Raw genomic sequence first — 22,179 nt, 5'->3', positions numbered from 1 at the left:
GTTTGTGTATTTATTACAATTTTTTAAAAGTCAACCAACAAAAGTAAATATATCCCACGAATCAAAAAATCACGAAACCATATACTGCTGCATACCATATATTTCCGACATCAGCAGACAAATAATCAACATTTGGCAAAAATTAGTAACAAAATATGACATTCCAGTTAATACCAAATTTATTCAAAAACCAGGCACAAAACTGGGGTCTATACTATGTAAAAACTACACTGACAAACACTACACCAACATTATTTATAAAATACAATGTGATAACTGCCACGACTTCTATATTGAAGAAACAAGTAGAAAAATGGAAACCAGATTCAAAGAGCATAAAAAGTCACCTTCACACGTTTTCGAACATTGCAAGTCAAATAAACACAACATAACCATGAAAAACACTCAAATACTAAATAAAGAAACAAACATAAACAAACGCAAAATTAAAGAAGCCTTACTTATACAACTTAAACCCAAAATAAACCAATCTAAAGGAACGCCTTTATACCTGTATTAAATATAATGAAATCAAATCATATATTCAAACATCTAACACGCCCTCTACATTCCGACACTCAGTTGCACAACCCCTTCCAAACATGTGGTCAGCTTCCGGTCAGTTACCTCTTTCTTTGTGAACCTGACGATGACTGAAGGTCGAAACGTTGTTCGCTTTTCTATGTAAAATATTTTCTCAACCCAAACGAGCCGTTTTTGCATATCGACATCACTGATTATGTTTGTCTCATTGATTCACTGTTGGTGTTTTACTTCAACTGTATAGTTTTTAAATATAATTTTATCAATAAATACTTAAACATTATTGTATATTTTTCAGTCTATATCTGTTGGTTTGGTTTTGAATTTCGCACAAAGCTACATGAGAGGTCTCTGCGCTAGCCGCCCCTAATTTAGCAGTGTAAGACTAGAGGGAAAGGAGCTAGTCACCATCCCCCACCGCCAACTGTTTGGCCACTCTTTTACCAACGAATAGTGGGATTGACCGTCACATTATAACGCCCCCACGGCTGAAAGTTAATTTTTGTTATTTTACACAATTTTTGGCGATTATAGAGAAACTGTCGAACATCGCAACTCTAGTTTATATTGCTTATCTAAGTTCATATTTACGTAATAAGTAAAAATGCGTCAAAAATGATATTCAATGGAGATTCAAAATTATTACGAGACTGATATAAAACTGTGGTAAGCTGGTGTATAAACAACCCTAATATTGTAAACCTATAAAACCATCATCCTAGGAAGTCATCACAATAAACTATATAAAATAAGATAAATAAAAACGAAGCCTCGCACGGCAACATTCTTGTTCTAAAGTACACTTAGTCTTGGTGTTAAAGATGTAGTCTTGTTAAACAAAAGATTAGACTTAAGTAACAGAAGTATACAAAGTGGTATTTTTGAAGATGTAGTCGTGTTAAACAAGGGATTAGAGTAACATAACGGAGCAAATGTACTTGCTGTTAGTAAAAATATTTTTATCAAAATGTATGATGGTAGTTTTCCCCAAGAAAAACAACAACAGTGTTAATAGATTCCTTTATAGTAATGCCATGGAATCTAGATTAACAGTTTCCTGTCATCAATCACCTGCGTAATTGGGATAATTGCGTGAATCTAATTGCATCAAAATAATAGATTTGTGCTGCTGTAGCTTTCCACCATAGGCTATTGTTTTTTTATGTTAAGTTCTTGCAGCTTTTATATATTATCTTTTCAACAATAAAATTTTTAATTTCAGTACTACTGGCACTCTCTTTGTGGATGAAGGAGTGATGAAGTGATGAGGCCTTTCTGCGTTTAGTCCATACCATGTCACATTATAGAGAACAAACCCAGTATATAAATGCGACAAAGCCTATAAAACATCTGTCACATTACACAGTTACCATGCCATAGTAATATTGTTTTCAAACCTAATTTTTCTTGCTTACTGATAAGCTGTGACTAAACGTTATTGTTGCGAGATTCCTTTTGAAATTTTCTAATTATAATACATACTGGTAAGGGGCGCGGCGTGACGAGGCTACAGAATATCTGTGTGTATGTTGGGGACGTATTTTTACAAAGACGTGAACCATTTCTTTTAAAAAAATTCACATGGAAGTCGAATATTCAATAAACACTTATTGATAGTAGATATTTAAGATTTATTAAAACATTGGTGTGATATTCCTGGTGTATGTCATACTATTTAATAGAAGGCATTAAGAATGTATAGAAATGAAAATAATCACAAGATGTTGATCTTAGTGCTGAAGGGTATATAAATATGTTTTAAATATAAGCTCGGAAACAACTGGCAGAGCTAGTTAATAGTTTTACCGTTTAGTTACTACGGTTGTAGTATTTTTATGTTGAATTTTGTCAGATAGAGGGTCTCGTACATATAATTATTGACAACTATTAGTATAGCTTTCTCTGCAAGGTTATTGTCGTTATCGATAACTTTGCTGAAGGTGTTATGGATGTAACTTCCTTTACAAGGTTGTTATTATAACCGACAAGTAGTTTTACGCGGAATTCAAACCAAGCAAACTCATTGGATCCTGCAATGAAAGTACTTGATCTTGTAACACATATGCAGTAATGTATAACATATGTGTGAGCACACAGAGTACATTCATTAAAATATTACCCGATATCAAGCGCGCGCGCACACACACGTATATAAGGCACACTTATTTACATAAGTTATACGCACTCCATATATAATTATAACGAGTAATGTGTCTCATGTGTAGCACGTGCATTAACATATACACCCCAGATATAATTAGAACCATACGCACCTCACATATATTTAGAACCATTAACGTGTCTCGTGTAGCACGTGCATATATGTTATACCTCACATATATTTAGAACCATTAACGTGTCTCATGTGTAGCACGTGCATTAACATATGTACCCCATATATAATTATAACGAGTAATGTGTCTCGTGTAGCACTGCTGAAATTAAGATATATTAAGTAGTATCTTGGTTATCCAACCTGTTTGTTATGATAAGTTAGGAAACTTGAACACTGCTTCTCGCCATACCATAGCGGTTGTTGCTCATGAAAACTGGTGAAATAGGTACCAGTGGTTCCCGACCGTTTTTCTGTGCTGAGGGTACACTGACTTTAATAAAAATGTTGTGTGCAACTTGACCCCAGCACCTTGTGAAAACAGCTCCACACAACTTTTTATTACCAGCTGAAGTTCGCAGTCATTATAGCATGACGTTACGTTGGGTTTTTACACCTGTACACCGATGTAATAAGACAGAATACATTTTGTTTTTTGACCACAGAACTAATTTGTATAAACTTTATTTATTTTTTGTACATTTTACTTTCCCAGAATTCCTCGGTACATTTGCTTTGTACCGTTTGACCGTTTTTTGTTTGAGGGAAGGGGATGTGAGAAGCGTAAGGAAGACGTTTCGTCTTTGTTTTATATTGTAAAAGCTAAGTTTACTTTATTGTGTAGAAAACTTGAAATATACTAGTCTAAAACAATACTATGCCTGACATATTCCAGCAGGCCTAGTAAGTTCCGGTGTTGAGTAAAAAGTTTGAGTAATAGTTGTATATGGTTGACATATAATAACTTATTTTTCTTTTAAACATAATGTTGGTGCCAACGAACGTGCTTTATATTCACCATCACAGAAAAACTGTACTTTTTCAATATGATATAGGCCTAGCTTATCTCTTTCTTTGGTTAACTTGTATTCAGGAGTACTAATGAGGAATGGAATTATTTGAAACTAAGACAATAACACACATTGAAAACTTTGAAATTAAACAGTTTTTGGAATAATAAATTTATTCATTATATTTTTCTTTGTATTCGCCCATAACTTCTTACAATTTAATGCAACTACTCAGAATACTTGAAGAATCGCCAAATCCTACAATATCTTCACAGTTCGGTACGTTGTAACAGTTACAATAGATATGGAATATGATACTGATTACTGCCTACTTGCTGTCATCATACAAATCAGGTTCAGATAAAACCCATAGGTTTCTAAGTGATAAGCTGTTGAAGCTGGTTGAAAACCCAACAACTGTAACGCAGAGTGTATGTATAATACTCTTTTTGAACAGGAAAGGCGCGAGTTCCTCTTGGGGGAACTATCCTACGTTTAATAAGTCTGTCGAGTGCTTAAGTGTTACCCTCCCATTTTATTGAAAAGTCCAAAAAGTATAAAAAATTCGAAGTTGTATTGTTTTCTGGGTTTATTAATACGTGTGGACAATAATTCACTGTTTTAAATCAAATCTGAAATCCAACTGTTGGATCAAATATAGACGAAATTGAATTCAGAACACCCTGCATATTAAGTGGTTAGTGAGTGGTCTTTAGAAAGTTTATATATTTTGAAATGAAGGAGCATTTTGAATGTGTAATATGTTAAACGTATTTTTTGTTTGTAAATAATGTACAGAAGAGATTTGGAAACCTTGATTTTTAGTGCTACTTGTACCATTTTAGTGTTCGATTAATTTATAGCATTATTTATACTTAATGTCAGAGGTCAAGAAAAGTGTAAACAAATGAGCTCAGATGTACTTTTTATACGTATGTAGAAAATTAAACATTTTTCACTGCAATTTTTTATTTATTTAATTTTGTAAACCACTGATCCGACTTAGGTCAGCTTTGATAAGGTTAATCAGTAGGTGAACCCGAACAAGCATGTGTCATCAAGTTACCGCGCATGTATAATATATAACATCAACCCGATTTCTTTTTTCTTTTTTAAACTAAAATATTTTTCTCTCTTTATAAATCTAAAGATGGGACTAGTGAGAAATAACACTTTGGAATAGGAAACTCAACGTAACTGTAAGCTTTCAAACTGACCACACATACAAACTAGGTTTTGAGAAAATCCACCTTTACGATCAAACTTAGCATGGTGCTTAGTGTTCTACTGATGGTTTGCCATAAGTATGACCGTGAAACTCATTGTTTGGTTTAAAGCACTTCAAAGGACGGTGCTTCTGATTAGTTCCTCAAAATTAGGGACTGTTATACCGGAGTTCTGGAGGTCTTTGATTTAACTGTGATGCCCATATGAAGAAGGTGACGTTGAGATTGAAAATATCAAAAACGGCATGGAAACGAAGTATTACGAGTTGTATTTACTTTTGATACGAACAACTTGTTTTATTTCTCTGTTTGTAGGGTTGGGCTGAGCTTAGTCGTTAGCGTATCGCACTGTATATTAAAGGGCTTTTGTCGTAAAAAAAAAAAACTATCTTGACAGACACAGTGTAGTATACTGCAGAAATAGTTGTATTCCTCTAATATATCTTGTTTTTCTCTTGTCGCTCAAAAATGTTTTATCACGTCGAGAGCAAATTAGCTGGGACATTTTATATTGTCAAGTTTAGCTGTGACGTTTTGTGTTATGTTTTTGATTCATCAAAATATACTGTGTTAACTTCGGAATCTGTGACGTAATTACATTATTAATTCATCCAACATTTTTGTAGAGCACTACAACAACAACAGCAACCATATGAAAATGTTAAACCATCATTTGATGAATTCTGTACATCAGGTCTGATAGTCGGTTCAGTGGCTTACAACTAACACGTCATAAGTATGTAATTTATTAGTGACATTGTTATAATACAGGGTATCCATAAATTGTTGTAATATATTAATTAAAAGAAACGGAAGCAAACCAGAGAGAGGTATATTAAAGGTATCGTATATAAGAAAAAATTACCCAAAATGGCAATGTTGTGTGCTCCGAAGACGCTAATACTTATATGGGCTGAGATTATTATAGCGTAGACTTCCTTCGAGCCACGAACAGTGCCTAACGTCAAAGTGTACTAATGGTGCTACTAACGAACCAGAGATGTTAACCTCGGTTAACCCGTAATAACTGCAGTTGTTATCTTCAAATTACTAAGTTGTTTGAATGTTTTGTGGATATCCTGTACAATTTTACTTTCGTTCAAATGAAAGCCAGTTGTACTATTTAAAGTTAAAGAATTATGGTATCACATACTGTTTACTAATTTACAGTTTTCCAGCTTTCACTATCTTGCAGTCTTCTTCTCTTGCCTGTGTATACCTAACTAGCCGTATTTCTGTGTCTGTCTGTCTGTCTTGTCTTCGTGCCTCACGTGACATACTTTCACATTTGATGGTGGGAATGGTCAGTGGAACGACTGCACTCTGCAGATGTGATGTTTCCTGGTTATTGGTTGCTTGCATGTGACAGCTGTAAAGTTGTATTCCTGCACGCATATTGAATTGTACACCAGGTGACGCTGTACCTCTTGTAATTGTAATATGTGCATGTGAGTGGTAATAACTGGAGTTCATTGTCTGCTAGTTCTAAAAAACTGTGTACGTTATGTACTTTCAAAAAGGCAAGTAAAGTTTAATCATTTTTCTTTAGCCTGTATTAATTGTACGTGATAGAAATATGTAGAGGTTTATCGATAACGTTTGGTTACAATTAATTCGTTTTAATTACCTCGACACAATTATATAGACAATCTCTAAACATTGTTCTTTACGTGTGACATTCTTGTTATACATTGATAACCTTACATAAGTGTAGAAACAGTAATAGGCAGAGGAAGTCACTATGGACTTAAACTGAATTATTTGACTGACTCAGGCAGAAACGAGACTATAGTGTTTAGTGATGTAAAAAATCAATATTTATTAAATCAAGAAAACAAGTTCATTGGACGATAGATGGCGCTTCTAGCTTAGGCCACTAAATATCTGTCATGTTGTAAAGGAGATAATCAAAATCTCTAGTAGAGTACGTTATTATAGACAAAAAAAACAGAAAAAAAAAAGACGCAACGTTATCTCTTTCAGTGTGCAGGCGCTACCACATTACTTTTTATCTTAAGTGGAATAAACATCTGAAACGTGACACTTCTAACACTAGGGACAAAAATATTTCAACTCTATTTCAGCCTTAAATTTGCGTATAATCTATCATTGAACTTAAACATAATGATGTTCAGAGTCAATCTCGTTACTTGGAGAAAGCCATTGAGACAGTGGGTACTGCTAACAGACAACCTTCCTTTGGGTCAGTAATTTAAAACGATGAATAGCTAGGATCCTAAAGTTCTCTTATCTGACCGCTTAGCAAGTGTGTATTTAAGACGCTATTATAGTTTCTGTTCCACCATTGAAATACATATATTTTATACGTTACGTTCATCATGTAAGATAATTTGTGATAATATGGATATTAAAATATATATCAATCACGTAAACCTGTACAAACAGGAGTTAATATAAATTCTAATATGCCAAAATTCATAGGGTTATGAAAAATTCATTTCTACATAACAAGGTCCAAACGAAACGTCTCCATAAAGTATTGAAACTTGCCAGGTAGTACTTCAGGAAACTAAAAGTAAAGATAATAGTTATTAACGTGACATCTCACGTTCTTTCTTTATTTTCTAATTTGTGGACCTGTCACCTCTATAACAATTTTCCACGAACCGTACGGGAAGCTAGACTTATGAAGGAATTATGTAGGAAACATTATTATTTGAAAGCCTGTAAGAGAGGTTTGAAAAGTATTTTTGGGTTAGTCATATCACAGGTCACTACTAACCCACGTGTTAGTAAAGGAAGAGACGTCCACACACACACACACACACACACACACACACACACACACACCACGAGATCGAAAATCGAAAGACTATGCTATAAAATACACAAAACATAGTGATATCCCTCTTAACGTGCAGGCGCTACCCACGTCACTAGTTATCCATCTAAGTAACATAGATAATAGATAGCGCCTGCACGCTGAGAGGGATGAGATTATATTTTTGTGTCTTGTATGTGATGTATACAACAAATTTATGAACTTATGTGTTAGTTGTTCAGATGTCTCGTGATAACCGAAGGGCTTGTACTAAACGGTGTCTTAACTTGTCTCACTATTTTCTAAAGTTTTATTGGCGTAAACTGTATAAACAAGAACGTATTATTCAAATATACCTTACTTTAGTGTGTCGTGAAAGCATTATAAAACTAAGACAGTCAGACCACGTCTAGGACAGATAAGTAGTAAAGCAATGTGTAACTTGACATATTAGCCAAAGCTTTTTTGTTTAACTAATTGTTGAAGTAGAAGTTAGAGATTTAAAATCGCGATTATCACGTGTAAAATTGATGCGTAATACATTACCTTAATTATCAATGGTTTATATTTTTTGACTTGTAAATATTTCTGACACTTCATCTAAACTTGTTAAACTAGATTTATAAACGACTTTGACAGATGTTTACAAAGCAGTCTTAGTGATACTCCTTTAACAGCATTAAGCATTGTCTTGGATGTCGTGGTCTCTGCATGACCAGTAGTCATCTGTGTGTCGAGCTGAATAGGTGGTTGGTTGTCTTCCAGGTCGTCGCTGTGCTCTCTATTCTATTTATAGTTCTATCGACAATAGCTCTCACCCTCAACACGCTGCCCCAGCTTCAGGTGGAAGACAAAGATGGCCAGCAAGGTGGAGATAATCCTAAGCTGGCCATGGTGGAAGCTGTTTGTATCACATGGTTCACACTGGAGTACGTCTTGAGGTTTATTTCTGCGCCAAATAAATGGAAGTTCTTTAAAGGCGGACTGAACATTATAGATTTGCTAGCTATTATGCCGTACTTCGTCTCTTTGTTTCTCATTGAATCCAACAAGCACACCGACCAGTTTCAGGACGTCAGACGTATTGTGCAGATCTTCCGAATCATGAGAATTCTTCGAATCTTAAAACTAGCCCGTCACAGCACGGGCTTACAGAGTCTTGGGTTCACACTGAGAAACAGTTACAAGGAACTCGGGTTGCTCATGCTATTTCTGGCCATAGGGATCATGATATTCTCGAGTTTAGCATATTTTGCTGAAAAGGATGAGCTGAACACGAAATACACCAGTATCCCAGAGACGTTTTGGTGGGCAAGTATCACCATGACAACTGTTGGCTACGGTGATATCTACCCAACCACACCTTTTGGGAAGATGATAGGGAGTGTCTGCTGCATCTGTGGGGTGCTAGTCATTGCTCTGCCCATTCCCATTATCGTTAACAACTTTGCCGAGTTCTACAAGAACCAGATGCGGAGAGAAAAAGCACTGAAGCGGAAAGAAGCGCTAGAGAGAGCCAAGCGGGATGGCAGTATAGTGTCATTCCACCACGTGAACCTGAGGGACGCCTTCGCCAAATCCATGGACCTTATCGATGTTCTGGTGGAAACCGGTCACAATATTAGTCAAGTAAGTTCCTCCATTTTCATCTCTAACTTTCCATTCGATATGATGGAAACATTTCCAAATGAATGGATCACGGTTAAACTTCCATGTGTCTTACTCTTCCAGTGATCTGTTCATCTGGAAGCTTTTCCACCTCTGTTTAATATGCTCATGTATCTTAATTTCTAACAGGAAAACAATAATAGATCACGCTTCTATAAACTTAAAAGTATCTGTGTTTTCATATTTTGATTCCACTGTATGTATATATATTATCACTTGAAGATTTGTCCTTTTATACTTTTAAACATAGTGGTATATTTAAATTAAAAAAAACCCATAAAATCTCTAACAAAAAGAAAAAATATTGTTAAAACTTGTATATAAGTCATTTTGATACCAAAAATCAGATATAGTAACTGCATTGGATATAATTATTTAATTTAAACGTTTAAACAAACGCTCACTAAACAAATTTGTGATTTTTTTGTATTTTAAACCTCAAGTAAAATAGGTATATTTTCACCTTAAACCTAAAATAAATTAGGCATATCTTTGCATTTAAACACCAAATAAATCAGTTTTTTTTTTTTTTTGCGTTTAAACACCAAGGAATGTTTTGTTTTGTTTTGTATTTAAACAGCATACATGATTTTTGTTACACTTAAACACCAAATATATTTGGGATTTTTATAAACATAAACAGCAAACAAGTTGGATATTTTATTATCAGTTTTCTTACACACGCTTTGTAGTGTCACACCAATACCACAAGCCGTGCTGGTTGTTCTTTTGTGCTTAAATTATCACAATTTATTTGTATTTTTTTAAATAAAATTTTATCTTTGTAAGCGAAGTTAAGCCTGTAGAGAATAACTCTCAATTATTCAGTCTAATAGCCTTGATTGAACTTCCAATAACCTCTAATTTACTTGTCCATCAGCTTTCAAGATCACGTGTAAGAAGACCAAAGGCACAAAAGTCCAGTAGGGTTGCACCGGAAGAACTTGAAATACATGCCATCAAATATAGCTACTGTTACCCAGTTTGTTTGTTTTTTGCATTTTCTTTTTCGTGAAACCATACATTTTGTTCGTAGATGTGAGTGGAAGAAAGCTTGTGAACCTCTGAAAGTTTCAAGTATTTTTGTTATCTTGTTAACGGCATGAGGAAATGTGTAGTTTTATCACAATTACATTTTTAGGGAGAAGAGTTCTTTTTCGTAATTAAACTTCCCTTTTAAGATAAGTTTTGTTTCGGAGAGTACTTTTGGAACCATTTTTCAATTTGAAATGCTCTTCTAGGCGAAGTCTTTAGCTTTCATTGAGGGAATTAAAAGTTCTCCCATACGAAGTGTTAAGTTTTTCGTTCAATATCATGTAACATTCTTGCTGTAGAAACTTTCCGCGGTAGGGATCTAAGAACATTACTTTTGGTATAAGGCTACTCTGGCAACATTGCACTGTCGAATGATTGAAAATTCGCTACATGGGTACTAACTATATTGAATGTTTCCCACTGTTCGTATCCACAGCGAAGTCCTGCTGTATTAGTTTATACAGACGATTCTTAAAAAGTGCAACTGCCACTTTTGTGTATGGACTTTTGTTCTTTTTTTAATATGGGCAGATCTATTGGTTTGTTTTTTATGATCACTTCATCTCACTGTAAAAATGATCCGTTGTGTATATGTGTGTTATCATCCATCGCCCAGAATAAGATTGCCCGATTACTGTAATGTTTGCTATGGAAACTGTTCGAAACTTTATATGGGTTATTTTGTTTTAGAAATTTTGCCGGAAAATGTGTGTGTGTGTGTGTGTGTGTGTGTGTGTGTGTGTGAAACAAACAAAAAAAGAAACCTGAAATAGGGCAGATTTTCACTTTGAGTTTAAAAACACAACTACTTACCGAGTTAAATAAATTGATGATTACCTACCACAAAGCATGCTATGCAATTTGTATCTAATGAGGCCATTAGAGATTTAATAACAAAAGAAACAAGGAAGGTAAAGATTACCTAACATTGTTTTTTATACAAATATTGCTTCCCTAAGCTAGTTAGAGAAGTACACTTAAAGATAAATTTCTTATTGTACTTAACCCTAGGATGACCTATTTTTGAAAGTATTTATAAGTCAAGTTGCTTACTGGTCTGTAACTTTGTCAGTTATCGTTTTTCCAACGAGTTGCATAAAAAATAAAAACAAAACTATCATCAGTGTTGTAATTAGTTAGTGCTCAAGATATATGTATTTTACATTTAAAAACATGCTATTTTTACCTAGTTGTTGTGGTGAGTTTTTTAATATGATTATTGTAACAGGCAAACGCGTAATATGTGAATAATTTGAGGGTTAGGACATTCTTGATCGTCCCGCCCCTTCCACCTCGATGTTTGTCTCATAGGTAGACTTGAAGGATTACGCTGGGTTTGATTTCTATAGTAGTACAGAACAGATTGTGTAGCTTTCTCCTTAACAAAAAAAAAACATACTGTATTCTGTAGATGAACTACCTGAGCTGTGTGGTCATACCACTGAGTAACGTGTAGAAGCTGTCAGGTTCCATCATCTATGAGGGGTCCACAGTGGCACAGCAGTATGTCATCTGACTCCCACCGCTGAAAACCGGATTTCGATAACCGTGGCGGGCAGAGCATAATAGTTCATTGTGTAGCTTTGTGCTTAACAAAGATTATGGCGTTCGACTCGTATTCTGGGGGTCGCTTATTCGAATACATGCCACACTAAACATCTTCATTCATCCAGCCGTGGGATGTTATAATGTGACGGGCAATCTCACTATTCGTTGGTAAAAGAGTAGCCGAAGAGTTGGCGGTGGGTGATGATGACTAGCTGTCTTCCCTCTAGTCTTACAATGCTAAATTAGAGATGAATAGTGCAGATAGCCCACGTGTAGCTTTGCGCGAAATTCAAAAAAACAAACAAACAAACCAATCAATCTTTTTTTGAGGAGTGCGTAGATGAAAGATAGGTAAGGTCTTGTAAAGCCTAACAGAACAACCTAAGTAAATTGCAAACTAATTGGTGAAACGCAGAAACCTACACCCTTGTAATTATTCGAACTCATAAATGGACTTTTAAAAATGCGACTTCACAAGTGAAATCTGTAAAAGGAAGTCAAAAAACAAAACTAATTACTCTCAAAGCAATGACGCACTGAATTTAATTCTGACTGTGTCTATGGTCTAGTATAGTTAGTAACAGAAGTGAGGCTAGTAGTTAGTATACCAGACTTTGAGTTCGAGGATGAATGGTTCGCATTTGTTGCCCTCCAAAACATGCATACTTTGGGGCAATGAATGAGTTAATAAGAGTGATAGTCAAATCCTGCTATTTGATTATTGTAACCGAAGAGTTAATGATGGGTGATGTTGACTAGCTAATACCTTTCTTTTAACGTATTGGTTCTAAACTGCTAAAAGATAACACTAATAATCTGTTTGTAGCCTTGTGTAAGATCGATCAAACAAACAAAACAATGAAAGTATTAGTAGTACACGCCAGTGATAACTTTTAAGTGTAAACTATACAAGATAGTGCATCATGGGAAAAGATATTTATAGTTTAGTAGAGTAAAGGCCTAACTACTACAGAATTATTTCCAGAGGTTTAGTTTATTTTTGAGACAATGTTATCTCACTGGAAAAGGCTTAGCATTAGGTTGAAGATTAATGGGTTTTTCACAGCAGAACATTTTCTTACATAATGCAAATAAAACTGAAGTCCTCGGTTGTAATGTACCTATATAAAGTCTGAAACTGCTTGACGTTGAAAAATGACAATTTGGGGTATATGTGGACAGCACAGCTTACCTTTATGTACGTTCATCGTCAAACATAATTGACAGAATTAATAAAAACATAGTGTATGAATATTACATAATTACGTTCTTAAACAAAACGAGGCATTGACTTTTAGTTTACATCAGATTTTTTGTTTCAAAGGGGAAGAAAAAGAGTCAACTTTTTCTTGAACTTTTACATACATTTTAACTCTTAACGGGCCGTCGGTAAACAGGGTAAGTACAATGCTAAAATCCGTGGTTCGATTCCCAACATTCAACAAAATAGTTGGACCAATGTAGTTTTGTTCTAAAACAAAGCACAAAAACAACTCTTATCGTGCTCTTCTAGGACTATCTACTCATACTTAGCAGTATAAAGTGTTTATTTATATTTTGGTAATATGCGTAGTGCCGTTTACCAGTGTTTATTGTCAAACACAAAACAAAATTTTGGGTTAAGGTTTTGTGAGCACGTCAAATCCGAATCATATCAACTTCGTCTTGAGTTGGAATCATTTTTAATTCACACGCAATCTCGGTTTTGTCCCAACACAAATAGTAACAAATCTTCTTACTCGTTTGTCTCAAATGGGGCCCTGCTTGTGATTTTTGAAGAAAAAGTAGACATTTCAGATTTTCGCACAGTTTAGTTATTTGTTGGGTTTAACTATTTTGCTTAAATGATAAAATAGTAATGGAAACTTTAAATAGAGGTGACAAAATGTCAAACGCTAGTTATTGAGTTCAATTAGTAACCAGAAGTATCATTAACTTCTGATAAAGCAAGCAACGTACATAAAGTCCCTCAGTTGATAGCGATAAGTTTATAGTTAGATCAAAACTCTGAGGCGCAAATAGACCGTTGTGTATGTTTGTGCTTAAAAAAAATCGATAACGCCATATGAATAATCAGTGTTTATGATGTTTTCGACATAATCCCAATATTATCAATGAGGACGTCCAGAAGATGACGTTTTCAATTGAGTTTGAAGGTAATATTTCAAACACGAGTGATTAAATAACTTATATTGGAGAGGAAATAAAAGTAAGTGAAAATAAAACGGATTTCAACTTTGAGGATTCTCCCTCACCCCCTTGCAGACAGGAATTTCTGTATGGATGATCAATTACTTGATGCATGAAATTCTTTTTTTCGAAATATAGAAATGCATTGGAGATTTTATGTTAGTATTCCAAATTTTAAACATTAACATGCTAATTAACAAAAAATGTCATTGTCAATCAATTAACAAGGCGTAATGTTATTACCAAGAGCGAGTCATTATGAAAAAAATGTTCTTGTTTCAAAAACTCAGTATGAACGTTATATTTTAGGTAACGTATTATCCAAAAGACCAGTGCAACTTCGAACCGCTTTTGTGCTTTGATATGCTGCACGCTATTTGTATAAACTGTGAACGCAAACGTTGGCGGCTCGGCATGGCCCAGGTGGTTGAGGATACGATATTTGTAATTTGAGGGCCGCGGGTTCGAATCCCCGTCACACCAAACATGCTCGCCCTTTCAACCGTGAGTGCATTATAATGTAACGGTCAATCCTACTATTCTCTGCTAAAAGAGTGGCCAAAGAGTTAGCGGTGGATGGCGATGACTAGTTACCTTTTCTCTAGTCTTACACTGCTAAATTAGGGACAGCTAGCGCAGATAGCCCTCGTGTAGCTTTGCGCAAAATTCAAACAATTGCTGAGTAATGTATAAGTAAGTTAAAAAAAACAACTAAAAATTTTGTACAGTTAAATGGCGATCAACTAGCAGTTTTTTATTAACTTCGAAAATTATCCCATAGATCTATCATCGTAGTTACAAAAAACACGTGACGTAGGAGAGTCATCATAAATTGAAAGAACTACGGTGTCTGTGAAAACAGTATAGAACTTTAAACACAGCTTACAATAATATAGTATTTCCTTTTGTAGTATGGTGTAATAGGCAAGCGTGTCAGAATGGTCTTGAACATGCTAGCAGCAGTATTGCAAAACTAACCCAGACAGTGTGATTATGTGTTGGGAGAATAATTTACTTTAGTTTTTTCTTGGTTGGCAACGTGTTATATCCACCAGTGGGACAGCGGAAAGACTTCATGTGACATAAAACATGAAATTTAGGTTTTATTGTAATACTACAGTAAAAATATTGAAGTTTTGTCTAATTCAAATATTCATTATAATTATATTTTTTTAAAAAAGGTCGAATGTTTGTTGTTTGTTTTTCCTTCAAACGTTGAGTGAATCTACCGGGTGAATATTTCAGAGCCAAAGTTGGAATATTCTCTTGTCAGCGTTGATCAAATGTCAGGATCATTGTACTTTAAAATAATGCCTCTCTTATTATGCCTGATACATTATCATGACAAATATTTGTTCTAGTTGGTTTTATCAGAATTAACTAACTTGATGTTTGCCAAGTTTGATAGTTTATATTACATTTCCTACTAAACAAACAGATTGTGATTGCTTCGTATCTTTGTCATACAAACAACTCTGGGAATAGGTGGTTAAGGAATTTGGCTCCCTGGACTGTGTGAATCTGGTAAAGTGCACTGACGCAAGCTATCCAGTGTTCCACCAGTGCATCAATGACATACTTTGAAGTATTAAGTGAAGTAGTGCACATAATACTTACCATGTTCAGTGTCTGTGAGGACCAGAAGTATTCAGACTATTTTCTGTAATAGAACAACATTTTTCTAGTGTAGTTAACCCTATCTAGGCTCCATATGCACCCACAGTATGACTGTGTTTACACATGAATGTGTAATTCCTCCTTTCTACTTCAACCCTACTTTTCTTATGCACTGATGTACCATATTCAGAGGTGCAGTATTAGACATGAATGTACACTCAATTACAAAGACAATGTTGATCTAGACCAGGCATCTTTCCGTTTGCAGCCCCTTTAATGTAAGCGTCATCTTGAAAGTAATGGTCACATTACACAGGTCAAAAGACTCGCACAGAGAATTTTTATTGCTGTTCTTGTCATTAAGTTGTAGTTTCCTGTGTCTAGTTGTAGTGTCTAAAGTGTTAAATTACTTGTCACCGTCCCAATACATCCATACAGTCACTGTTTATGGGAGTGGAAAGTCACCATTGTGAGTCACCAATATAAAGTCTCCACAGAACCTTCGCATACCCTCTTTCTTCGTGACAGTTACTACTGGAGATAAGCATATATTCTGTGAAAGTTGTATTATTCCCTTGTTTAACACTCATATTATTTTGGTGCTAGTTACATCCCTAGTGTTCCAAGTAAACATTGCCTTCACTTCTGTATCAGCAAGCTAGGTTTCTTTGACTCAGTCGGTCATTTGGTCCAACAAATTTTAAACCATGCACAACTAATAATCCTTGAACAGGGACAGGGTTCAGTATGTATTTGGAAAATTTTTATACCTTTTATTGCCTAGAAATTTCTAACGCTATTGGCTTCCAAAACTAGGCATATGAATGGCAAGTAATCCATTAAAGAAGAGATCCCTTTTTGCCATTTAACTTGTTGTTATTTAGTTAAGGAAATGTCAAAATTATTTGTAGGGTTTAAACATTTCCTGAGAAATTAACTCCTACCCATATACTTGAAGGACCAAATCCTCAAAAAGAATAAAGGATCATGCACACAGTTCATAATCTGTTCCTTTATCAATGATAAATATTGTTGATCGATAATGTTAGCAACTGGTTGAACAGTTGTTCTTGCATGCATGCATGCATACATACATACATACATAGTCCTGAAATGAACCGATTTTACAGTGTATGTATATAAGGTTGAGTATGTTACGCCAAAATATTTGGAGGCCTCATTATATCATACCAACCAACGTCATCATGTCTGGTTATATCTTATCCGTTGACTGTAAATCTTCACGTTAGTTCTAGAGTGTGGCTTCCTTTTCAAAAGACTTCATTGTAAGACTACCATGCTAAAAGCACACTTGGCATCACTGTTATCTTTCCATAATCTACGCAGCATATGAGGGAAGTAGCTTCCCAGTACCCATTTCAACAATCCAGAAGCATGAAAAATCTGTATGTTGTGTATCCAGTGGCCTTACTAGAGTCTTTGTATGGAGTGACATGAAAAAAAAAATTCAAATTAATTTTGAAGCTGATTTAAGATATTTGACAATTTATTGGGAGGTTTGACCAGAAGAATTAATTATATTGGTTAAACCATACCCCATTATATTGGGAGGTTTGACCAGAAGAATTAATTATATTGGTTAAACCATACCCCATTAGCTCATTTTCAGACTGAGATCCTGCTAGGTTATGTTGGAATACTGGTACCATTATGTTCATGGATTCTCATATTTATGGCTGTGTTGGAATATTTATTTTGAACTTTTTTCTGGATAGCCCTGGTGCTCCACATAGATCCATATTATTTTGTTTTCCATTACCATTAAGTGCAAAGGATATCACCGATCAGGACATATCTATATGATCTCATTTTACAATTTTCATTGTCCACGTACTTACTATTATGGACTCCAAACATTGATAAAATAGAGTTCTTATACATGCTATTCCACTGCGACTTTAACCCGTATTGGTTTATCTGCTGTGTGATTGCGGGTAATCAAACTCCGAATTTTCCTCTTACTGCTGCCCCAGGGAGGGACTATGATTTCCCTAATTCAAATACTTTTAATATATAATCTGTCTGTTGTATTTGTATATAAATAAGCTTTGTAAATCATGATTTTCGGTTAATTAACAATGCACAGGGTGTTCGGAAAGTCACTGTGCAGTTTTGTAATCATATGTCTATTCAGTCTATTTCAAGCCAACAACTGATAGCAGTGTTTAGAAACAAAATAAGAAGGATCCAGGCCTGTATTGATGCCAACGGGGGTCACTTTCAACATTGTTTATAATTGTCATTCATATTTATCTCCTGTATTCTATATTGAAACATGTCTGTTAATAAATATATAAGTGCACAGTGACTTTCCGAACACCCTGTATGAAGTACGTAATAAATAAAACAAGTATGTTTAAAATTTGACCCACGGATTGTGTTAATCACGAAAGGTAAGGTTTAAATATTGATATCATTCATGCGTTAGTGTCTTTCAAATTGACAAACCTTTTGAAAACATGATTCTTTCAAGCAAAAACATGCATAATGGGCTATTTATGCTGTGCCCAGTGCAAGGATCGATCCCGAATTTTTAGCGTTATATGTTTTTAGGCTTACTGCCAAAAGCCCCATTCCACAAAAGGTTCATTATAGCTGGGGACCCTACACTTTGTGTATTTTAGGCACTGTTTTCAATCTGGAGTGATAGCCTGTGTCGTCCTCACCCCTCCCCAAATGACACATCTTTCCCATTGAGCATCCGGTAAAGAGAGGGGCTTATGAATGACAGAAGTTTTCAGTTTCTCTGAACATTACAAATGGTGAACTTCAAACCGCGAGTATTAATATAAAACATGTTATCAATTTTTATTCTTTCATGAATATTTCTAAAGCCATAGTTTTCATAGTATAAAAATATATCATTTTAACCAGTAATCCAGGTATTCTGCGTGGTCTAGTTCTCTTCATTTTAGGAATATATACAAATCAACACCGGGTTTTGTTATCATAGTAGATGGCTAAGAAATTACCACAAACAACAAAACGTATTCGCGATTTTATTACACCGAGACTTTTAAAGGGAAACACATAAGAAAATTTTCAATCGTTGAGGTATACTTACAACAAAGATAGACTTAAGTTAAAGGTTTTGTTTGCTTTGAATTTCACGCAAAGCTACACGAGGGCTATCTGCGCTAGTCGTCTCTAATTTAGCAGTGTAAGACTAGAAGGAAGGCAGCTAGTCCCCATTACCCACCGCCAACTTTTGGGCTACTCTTTTGCAAACCAATAAGGGGATTGAATGTCACATTATAACACCCCCACGGCTGAAAAGGCGAGCATGTTTGGTGTGACGGGGATTCAAACCCGCGCCCCTTAACTACCTGGCTATGCTGGGCCCTAAGTTATAGGTAAAATTATACCAATTGTCGTCTTAGCTTTTTTTGAGTTTGAGTAACAAAGTCATGTCTTCTGAAACTTAAGACGAAGACAAAAAAACACTGATCGTATTTGTTGAATATTAACAACGAATTGAACGGGTAGCTATGACGTGTTTTACTTGTATATTTTAAAGCTGTTTTATGGGATTTGTTAATTATCAGTTCTGGCCGCCAGGTGGATGCCACGAGTCTCGGAGAAGAATCAGCACGGTTCCATACGGGAACCGGTTGTTATAAAAACTTCGATCGCAGCATGCAAGGGGGGATACTTAGCCGTCGAAAGGATTCTCAAGCTCAGTCCCTCCCCCTGGAAATTATAAACCCCACTGCTAACAACCTGGTCGACTTCTCGACTTTCAAAAATAAAGATGGTCCACCGGAAGATTATAGTGGGGCTCCAGAGGACACGAGACAGAATCCCCTTGACAAAACTACCAGTGATTACCAGCTAGAATATTCGTCGCCAGTAAGTCCACATTTTATTTGTTCTTTTATTTAAAAAAAAATCTTCATATAATACAGCATGATAAACTAAGTTCGTTTCTCTTAAGAAGCGGTTAGAATGTATAACATGTAACAGTAGTAGTGGCAACCAATAATTTATAATTTTAATTTTTGGGGAACATATTGCTTGTACCGAAACGTATATATCCCTCCCCACCAAAATAAAATGTGTAAACCACTTCATTACATTTATGAGTTGTTGCGTACAATTTACTCTTAGCATAATGTGCTTCCTTACATAAGTAAACATACAGTAAGCCTAAAGAACATTGACTGGCTTTAGCTTAGTGACAGCATTTATATTATTTATTTTGATTGGTTTTCTTATTTCTCCTCTGTTTCATCAGATAAAAATAACCCAAGATTTGATGGTCTGTGCTGTTATCTAGGTGCAATCTCTCTTGGCTATCAGTTCCAATTTAGGTATGGCAAGCAGAGTTACTAACCCTTGAATAGCTTTGCATGAATAGTCCAAAAACTCAACAAGTAATGTTATTAGAATATGTTTCGACACACAGGCTCATTCATGCTTAAATCTACCAATCTAAGGCATTAAAACAATGTTTTAAGGCGTGTATTAGAAAAATAATTATTTTTAACATATATCTGTGAACCTAGGGGCTGTCGACGCAGTGGTTTATGTTAAAAATGGTGTCTAACTTCATACTTTATTGTTTTCGTGCCTTAATTTCTATATTCTTAGGCTTCACGGACCATGGACTACCATGGACCAAGAACGGTGTTACCACGATATTCAAACGATGTCACAAAAACAAATAGAATAATAAAAGCAAACGTAGAATTCCATTTTGAATTTAATTTACTGTTTGTTGCCGAAACAGTTTAAGTTGAACGCTTGAGTTGCAAGGCAAAGCCTTTCTCTGTACTTACCCATAACAAAATAAAAGCATGAAGGAAAACTATTAATGAAATTACTAATAGCATATAAAAGAAGACTTGTATTATATGCGTAAAGGTAGAAGGCTGGCTTTGTTCATTTAATTGAAAACACAAACTTGAAGTTGCATCTCCTGAAGGCGCAAGTTCGAACATATTTCATGTCTACAGTAGAAAATTATCCATACATTTATAAGGTAGAATAACGTCTTCTTACCGTTTTAGGTGAAGATAAGTTCTGTCTTTATTCTCGTACAATGTGGTCAGTTTTGTATGTGTGAGTGGCCACAGTATGAAGGGTGAATTGATAAACCCAAGGGGAAAGAAAGCACCAATACCAGATAGCCAAACTAGTATTATTTTTACGTATTTTACTGCATAACTAAATATTATCCTAGACTTTGTCAAAAGCTTTTTTACTATTAGATCGTAATATGATGTCCAGGGAAAAAGTAATTACCAAACACCACAAGCTGTATGCGTTTTATTTGTTTCAGAAAAGCATTTTTTATATAAAACATTAAGTTACAAAAATGTGAAACGTTATTTAACAAGAAGCTTCACACAAGTTATCTTTATATCAATCTTTATCTGTTTCTTTGTGATATCTTGATTTTATATATATAGTTTCACTTTAACTGTAAAAGGTCAGTTTCAGCCTGTATTTGTTCTGTATAACATTGTTCCGATGACACACGTGATCGTTGAAGAGGTTACATTTTTCAATGGGTAATGATAATGTCTTGAGATTTAAAAGGAATAAATGCTCCAGTTTCACAGGTAGGTTTCTCTCCAGTTTAGAATAAGAATGTATGAAATTATCGTGTATTCAAAATATATACTTCAAACACCTCTATTTATTAGATATTCAACAACACAAAAGTATTTTTAGCCATCCAAGAATATTTTTATCCAATCTATGTGATACTTTCTATTATTATTGTTAATTTTATTATTACTCTGTATTGGTTATAATGTTTAACTTGTAGGTGTTTGTCTGTGTGGGTGTTTGTTTCAACGTTTACATTGTGTGTGTGTGTATATGTAAAAAAAATAAATATTGGAAGTGATTATGAAAACGAATATATTGATGATAAAATGCAAATATTACTGGTTATTTCTGCTCTAGAGCACAGTCACGTCATTATAGTTTACAATGTGATTAGTTATCATTCAAACAGTCGGGCCTCCCGCTGATACAACGGTAAGCCTACGAATTTACAACGCTTAAAAAAGAAGTTCGATTCCCCTCGGTGGGCTGAGCAGATAGTTCAATGTGGCTTTGTTATCAGAAAACACATACTCAAACAATCGGAGTTTATAAAAGTAGAAGTCGCACTAATTCCAGTAGTAGTAGAGTACAGTCAATAACAGAATCAGTCGACTTTAGTCCAAGTTACTCAACAATGTTATCAACTAACAAGATTCAGTTGAAATTTTACCAGTCATTTAGCTATTATTAGGCACAGTTTTTTATGTTATCTCCATTAGGGAAGATACATGATAGTTATGGCACACAATTGTATATTAAATTACTTTATTCATTTTTAAAACAAAGTTTTTTTGGTTGTTTTGGAGGAACAGGGTATTATTGTAAACTACCTTCCCAGCATATCTTAATGTGGGAATGGTATTCTTTGTT

General features: G+C 34.9%; 1 protein-coding gene across 1 annotated transcript in view; it reads left to right on the top strand.

Moving 5' to 3' along the window:
• The window catches only part of LOC143237949 (potassium voltage-gated channel protein Shab-like), a 112,188-nt gene that overhangs the window by 47,254 nt on the left and 42,755 nt on the right, over positions 1 to 22,179 (top strand). Inside the window, exons 3-4 of the mRNA XM_076477723.1 lie at positions 8,440 to 9,303; positions 19,312 to 19,602. Coding sequence (XP_076333838.1) covers positions 8,440 to 9,303; positions 19,312 to 19,602 — 1,155 coding nt within the window. The remainder of the gene's footprint in view (positions 1 to 8,439; positions 9,304 to 19,311; positions 19,603 to 22,179) is intronic.

Source organism: Tachypleus tridentatus, chromosome 13 (genome assembly GCF_004210375.1).
Source record: "Tachypleus tridentatus isolate NWPU-2018 chromosome 13, ASM421037v1, whole genome shotgun sequence".
Lineage (NCBI taxonomy): Eukaryota > Metazoa > Arthropoda > Merostomata > Xiphosura > Limulidae > Tachypleus > Tachypleus tridentatus.
This window is presented reverse-complemented; position numbering and strand designations above follow the sequence as displayed.